Genomic DNA, 7,408 nt, shown 5'->3' with positions numbered 1-7,408 from the left:
AGGAGGAGAAGGAGGAGGAGAAGGAGGAGCAGCAGGAGGAGGAGGAGAAGGAGGAGCAGCAGGAGAAGGAGGAGGAGGAGCAGGAGAAGGAGGAACAGCAGGAGAAGGAGAAAGAGCAGCAGGAGGAGGAGAAGGAGGAGCAGCAGGAGGAGGAGGAGCAGCAGAAGGAGGAGGAGGAGGAGCAGCAGGAGGAGGAGGAGCATAAGGAGAAGGAGGGGCAGCAGCAGTAGGAGGAGGAGGAGGAGTGTGGCCCTTGCAGCCGCCGTTTTTGGAGGAGGGCTCGGGGTTGGTGGCGGGCCCGGTCCCCGGCGCCATGGGCCGGGCGTCTCCGGGCAGCCTGGGGCTGCTGCTGCTCCCGCTGCTGTCCGGCTTCCTGGGGCCCTGCCTGGCCGCCACCGTCCCCCCGCCCGGACGGACCAAGGGTGAGTGACCGGCCCGCCAGCAGCGAGCGCTCAGCAAGTAGCCGCCAATCACCGCCCGCCCGCCCAGTCGTTCGGTCGGATTTGTTGAGCGCTTCCCGTGTGCAGAGCACTCTGCTGAGCGCTAGGGAACTACAAGTTGGCGACGTACAGAGACGGTCGCTCATTCATTCAGTCGTATTTATTGAGCGCTTCCCGTGTGCAGAGCACTGTACTGAGCGCTTGGAAAGTACAAGTTGGCGACTTGGTCGCACATTCATTCAGTCGTATTGAGCGCTTCCTGTGTGCAGAGCACTGTACTAAGCGCTTGGGAAGTACCAATTGGCAACATAGACGGTCGCCCATTCATTCAGTCGTATTTACTGAGCGCTTCCTGTGTGTAGAGCACTGTACTAAGCGCTTGGGAAGTACCAATTGGCAACATAGACGGTCGCACATTCATTCAGTCGTATTTATTGAGCAATTCCTGTGTGCAGAGCACTGTACTAAGCGCTTGGAAAGTACAAGTTGGCAGCATACAGAGACGGTCTCATTCATTCAGTCGTTTTTATTGGGCGGTGACCGTGTGCAGAGCACTGTACTAAGCGCTTGGGAAGTACAAGTTGGCAACTTAGACGGTCACACATTCATTCAGTCGTATTTACTGAGCGCTTCCTGTGTGCAGAGCACTGTACTAAGCGCTTGGGAAGTACCAGTTGGCAACATAGACGGTCGCACATTCATTCAGTCGTATTTACTGAGCGCTTCCTGTGTGCAGAGCACTGTACTGAGCGCTTGGGAAGTACAAGTTGGCAACATACAGAGACGGTCGCTCATTCATTCAATCGTTTTTATTGGGCGGTGACTGTGTGCAGAGCACTGGACTAAGCGCTTGGGAAGGACAAGTTGGCAACATAGACGGTCGCACATTCATTCAGTCGTATTTATTGAGCGCTTCCTGTGTGCAGAGCACTGGACTAAGCGCTTGGGAAGTCCCTACCCACCAGCGGGCTCACCCGGACCCACCCAGGCTTCGGAAAGGGAATTGGCCAAGTTGGGTGGGCAGGGGGGGCGTCTACACCGTCTGCAGCCGGTCATTCGTTCATTCAATCGTATTTATTGAGCGCTTCCTGTGTGCAGAGCACTGGACTAAGCGCTTGGGAAGGACAAGTTGGCAACACCCAACAAGTTGGGGTGTAAGAGCTTGTGTGTGCGAGAGAGAAAGAGACTCTAGGGGTGTGTGTGTCCTCCACCCCGGCCTGCTGGACCCCCCCTCCCTTTTGCATCCCCCCAAATCGCCCCCCAAATTAGACTGGGAGCCCACTGTTGGGTAGGGACCGTCTCTATAAGTTGCCGACTTGTACTTCCCAAGCGCTTAGTACAGTGCTCTGCACACAGTAAGCGCTCAATAAATACAGTTGAATGTGATTAAATGTTGTCTGTCTCCCCCTTCTAGACTGGGAGCCCGTTGTGGGGTAGGGACCGTCTCTATAAGTTGCCGACTTGTACTTCCCAAGCGCTTAGTACAGTGCTCTGCACACAGTAAGCGCTCAGTAAATGCAGTTGAATATGATTAAATGTTGTCTGTCTCCCCCTTCTAGACTGGGAGCCCGATGTGGGGTAGGGACCGTCTCAGTAAGTTGCCAATTTGTACTTCCCAAGCGCTTAGTACAGGGGTCTGCACACAGTAAGCGCTCAATAAATACAGTTGAATATGATTGAATGAATGAATGTCTCCCCCTTCTAGACTGGGAGCCCGTTGTGGGGTAGGGACCGTCTCTGTAAGTTGCCGATTTGTACTTCCCAAGCGCCTAGTACAGTGCTCTGCACATAGTAAGCGCTCAATAAATACAGTTGAATGTGATTGAATGAATGTATGTCTCCCCCTTCTAGACTGGGAGCCCGTTGTGGGGTAGGGACCGTCTCTGTAAGTTGCCGATTTGTACTTCCCAAGCGCCTAGTACAGTGCTCTGCACATAGTAAGCGCTCAATAAATACAGTTGAATGTGATTGAATGAATGTATGTCTCCCCCTTCTAGACTGGGAGCCCGTTGTGGGGTAGGGACCGTCTCTATAAGTTGCCAACTTGTACTTCCCAAGGGCTTAGTACAGTGCTGTGCACACAGTAAGCGCTCAATAAATACAGTTGAATATGATTAAATGTTGTCTGTCTCCCCCTTCTAGACTGGGAGCCCGTTGTGGGGTAGGGACCGTCTCTGTAAGTTGCCGACTTGTACTTCTCAAGCGCTTAGTACAGTGCTGTGTACACAGTAAGCGCTCAATAAATACAGTTGAATATGATTGAATGAATGAATGAATGAATGTGTCCCCCTTCTAGACTGGGAGCCCGTTGTGGGGTAGGGACCGTCTCTATAGGTTGCCGACTTGTACTTCCCAAGCGCTTAGTACAGTGCTCTGCACACAGTAAGCACTCAGTAAATACAACTGAATGAATCACCCCGGTCTTCTGGAAACCCCCTTGCAATTGCCCCCCAAACTAGACTAGGAGCCCGTTGTGGGGGAGGGACCGTCTCTCTTTGTTGCCGACTCGTACTTCCCAAGCGCTTAGTACAGTACTCTGCACACAGTAAGTGCTCAATAAATACAATTGAATATGATTGAATGAATTAATGAATGTCTCCCCCTTCTAGATTGGGAGCCCGTTGTGGGGTAGGGACCGTCTCTATAAGTTGCCGACTTGTACTTCCGAAGCGCTCAGTGCAGTGCTCTGCACACAGTAAGCGCTCAATAAATACAATTGAATGAGTGAATGAATCACCCCGGACTGCTGGACCCCCCAGCCCTTGCATTCCCTCGAATAGCCCCCCAAACTATTCACTGCATCACCCGACTTCTTTGAACGTTTATACAATGTACAGGCTCAGTTCTGGGCCCCCTTCTATTCTCCATCATCTACACCCCGCCCTCAGTATATTTGTGCACACTTATTACTCTATTTTCATTCATTCAGTCGTATTTATTGAGCGCTTACTGTGTGCAGAGCACCGGACTAAGCGCTTGGGAAGTACAGGTCGGCTGGGAAGTACAAGTTAATGATGTGTATGGATCTATAATTCAATTTATTTTGATGGTATTGACGCCTGTCTCCTTGTTTTTGTTTTGTTGTCTGTGTCTACCTTCTGGACTGCGAGCCCGTTGTTGGGTAGGGACCGTCTCTTTCGCCGAATTGTACTTTCCAAGCGCTTAGTACAGCGCTCTGCACACAGTAAGCGCTCAATAAATGGGATTGAACTTTCCAAGCGCTTAGCACAGTGCTCTGCACACAGTAAGTGCTCAATAAATACGATTGAATGAATGAAAAAGGGCTCCATCCACCCAGGGGAGGGGGGTCAGGTTTCCAAACTCCAGCTGTGGCCCTGGCGGGGCCCAGCAGAGACAGACAGCGAGGAGAAACAGCGTGGCTCAGTGGAAAGAGCCCGGGCTTGGGAGTCAAAGGTCATGGGCTCTAATCCCGCTCTGTCACTTAGCTGTGTGACTTTGGGCAAGTCACTTGATTTCTCTGTGCCTCAGTTACCCCATCTGTAAAATCGGGATTAAGACTGTGAGCCCCAGGTGGGACAACCTGATTGCCTCATATTCCCCCCACCCCAATCAATCAATCAATCAATCGTATTTATTGAGCGCTTACTGTGTGCAGAGCACTGTACTAAGCGCTTGGGAAGTACAAGTTGGCAACATATAGAGACGGTCCCTACCCAAAAGTGGGCTCACAGTCTAGAAGACTCACCCCCCCACCATTTTTCCTCCCTTCTGCGTCAACTGTGCCCTTGAATCCAAATCCCCCTACGGTTTTCTGCACCTCCTTATCACTTATGCACATACTCTCATCCTCTGCTTCCCCCTACTTTATTACTATTACTGTCACTATCATAATAATAATGATGGCATTTATTAAGTGCTTGGCACATAATAAGCACTTAACAAATACCATCATTATTATTATAGACCAGTCCTTCCAGGTTCAGGACCAACGAGCTCATTTGACCCCTGTTTTGCCCCTGTGGCAGTATGGGGTCGTAGGGGGCTTGGTTGTGCAAACAACTCCCCCCACCCCCAACAAACTGCCAGTTGAGGACTCCTTTGGACCCACCTCCTGGGGGACTTGGGTGCTCTGCACTTTGTGAGGCATCAAACCCCGGACTCTAGAACCGGGTTCTCAGAAAGCACCCCTCGTATTCATTCATTCAATCGTATTTATTGAGCGTTTACCATGTGCAGAACACTGTACTAAGCACTTAGTGGGACAAAATGAAAGATCATTGTTCTTAAAAAAAAGGGCAAATGGGCATCACCTACCCAATGGATAACGTGGCCTGCTGAGCTCAATCCAAATTCATCATTTTATAGATAAGGGGTCTCTTCTTCCCGGCCTCATTTTGTCATTAATAATGACGGTATTTGTTAAGCACTTACTATGTGCCAAGCACTGTTCTAGTCATTCATACCTGACTGACAAATGGGTATCTTTGGGTTTTTGGTTTCTTGGATGACCGGGCCCTAATTGTAAAAGGTTGCTTTAGAGATTGGAATTATTATTTAAAAATCCTGGTGTATTACATCGTGAGGGAGTATTATTGAGATCTGGAAAGTGATTAGCACAGTCTTCTGCACACAGTGCTCAGGAAATACGGCTGATTGATTAGAAAAGAATCACAGTGTGAAAGATGAGGCATGCCTCTCCTGTGTAGGTCCTAAACTTTCGCAAACTTTCTTTGAGTACTACGTTATGTGGAAGTACATATCGGTAACCAAGTATTGAATCTCTGGGATAGAATGGATAGGAAATAAATGCTTGGAATTTTAAATAACGGTGCCTTTGTTCCAGGCTCTCAATTCTTCTATTTGAACTTTGACTGGCCGGTACACGTAAGAATAGTTGTAGAAGGGACAGGAAGATAACCTGCGTGTGTAGTGTTGAGTTTTGAAATACCGTTCAAATATATTTGGAAATAGGTCTCGGTTTTTGTTTTTCCAGTGATGAACTCGAGTTTGACAAATTCCATCCTGAAGAGTTGATGACTTTGGCTCTTTTAATAAATTTGGCATTTTAAGTTTCATACCAAGTGCAACTTTTGGAAAAATAATTCTTAAAAAATGATGTGAGACAAATTTCATGAATGAGTTTGGGAATTTTCATATACAAAGTTAAGAAAGTATTTTACTTTTTAAAGTTATTGAAATTGCAAGTCATAGAATTGTAAACAGGATGTATAATTCCTTTGGATTGGAAACGATTCTTATCCCCCGCCAAACCTTTGCCCCTTCCCCCTTCCTTGCAGGTTCTAAGAACCTAGAATTCTTATTTTGCCCCCTTTTAGCAAACTTCTAAAAGTAACTTTTGGGATTAGTAAGGTTACACCTTTACTTCAGGTGCATGCATGCAGCAGGTAGCTTAATATTCGTCTAGAGGATGAAATGATGCAACAGTAAACTAGTTTTATTATAAAATATTAAGTCTTTGAGGGGCATTTTTGGCTTTCTCTCTGATCCAGTGAATGTACCCTTTCTGAGAAGTCCAAACTGGTTCCATAGAAAAGCGTTTATGAATACACTAATAAATGTGATACTTTAATATCTAGGAAACCTGGCTTAAATGCAGTTCCAAGGGTGTGTATAACTTTAACTCTTCCGAAATAGGTATATCGTGTCTCCATTCTTTTAAGGATGAAAGATAGTGTTATGAACCATGCACCCAAAATGGATATTAACGTATCTATTTCATTGCCTTTCAGGTTTTTAGCATTTTGAAAACACTTTGAAAACACATTTCATCTCACCTTCTTAGTCCCTCTTTAAATACTACAATATATTGGGTCAGTTTTTATTCAGCTGAAATATTGGGGTTAGAGTAGCATTACAAGATGTATGTGATGCTATCTAGAAAAAGACTTCACTACAGTTGTATATCATCTCTATTTTCTATTTCTCAAATTTCAATATACCCTCATAACCTGTAACCAAGTTTTTGTAAATTTCATTGTTCTTCTCTCTCCATTTTGAGAGATCATGGAAGCCTCAATTTCCATTGTGTAAAAGTGTTTGTTTTTAATATGCGGGACAAGCACTGGACTTTCTAGCCATCTGTTGGAGCAAAAAGGCATGGAGATTTCAACCATGAAGATTATTGAATAGCTCTGTATAGTCACACAGGACAGAGCAGACTGTGTACAAGAGAAAGTTACTTGAAATAGGAATAAGGACTCCCAGGCTTAAATTTCTTAACTAGTCACTCCTGGGGATGGTTATAGGCTCAACTGATAGAGACGTGCTTGCTAAAGTATTTTTATTTAGCTGTAGAACTCAGCTCATTTCTGAGACATCCACTCTTGAGCACTTCAAAGCATTTGCTGTTTGTGCATGGTACATTCTGAAAGTGAAGATCCATTCAGGTACAGAGGCTTTGCTTGTATTGTCTAGGCCGAAACAGGGGTGTTAGAACTTTTGTTTTCTATGGTGAATTATGGAAATAGGTGTTGCAGATTTGAAGTGAAAAAAACAAGAAAGTTGATGGAGTTTTTGTCCATCGTGCCCTGAAATTCTCAGAGTGAATTCGTTAGACATAAAATGTCAGCAACAAAGACATGGAAATGCAGTTAAATTTCTACATAACTAGAGAAACTTAAGTAAGCTACTGAATCTCATATTTCTTAGATGATGGACCTGATGTGGGTATTAAAAAGTGAAGGGCCAAAAGCTAAATTTAGTATGAGCATTTTTTTTTCCTGATGTGAGTGGTTTCTAGTACGTAGGCAGTCAAGCAAAATTGGTATCAGTCAAGTGTATCCGTTTAGCAGTTGCCTGTCTGGAACTGAGCCCCTGGAGATTTGGGCCCAAACAAAAAGATAGATCGATGAGCCAGTGGTTTGAAAAATGTGTTTCCAAATGGTTTAAGTACGTATATCACCATGTGCATTACGGTGTGGGCACGGACCATACTGCCACCTCTCCCAAGTGTTTGATACGGTGCTCTGAACCTAGTAAGGGCTGTA

The 7,408-nt window shown here is 46.0% G+C and overlaps 1 protein-coding gene across 1 annotated transcript in view; it reads left to right on the top strand.

Annotated features, from left to right (window-relative positions):
• Positions 1–275: 275 nt before the first annotated feature.
• TGFBR2 (transforming growth factor beta receptor 2) overlaps positions 276–7,408 on the top strand; it is an 84,985-nt gene continuing 77,852 nt past the window's right edge. The window contains exon 1 of the mRNA XM_038761184.1: positions 276–422. Coding sequence (XP_038617112.1) covers positions 314–422 — 109 coding nt within the window. The 5' untranslated portion in view covers positions 276–313. The remainder of the gene's footprint in view (positions 423–7,408) is intronic.

Source organism: Tachyglossus aculeatus, chromosome 2, assembly GCF_015852505.1.
Source record: "Tachyglossus aculeatus isolate mTacAcu1 chromosome 2, mTacAcu1.pri, whole genome shotgun sequence".
In the NCBI taxonomy this organism is placed as follows: Eukaryota; Metazoa; Chordata; class Mammalia; order Monotremata; family Tachyglossidae; genus Tachyglossus; species Tachyglossus aculeatus.
Note: the sequence above shows the minus strand (reverse complement) of the source record. Positions and strands in the feature narration are given on the sequence as shown.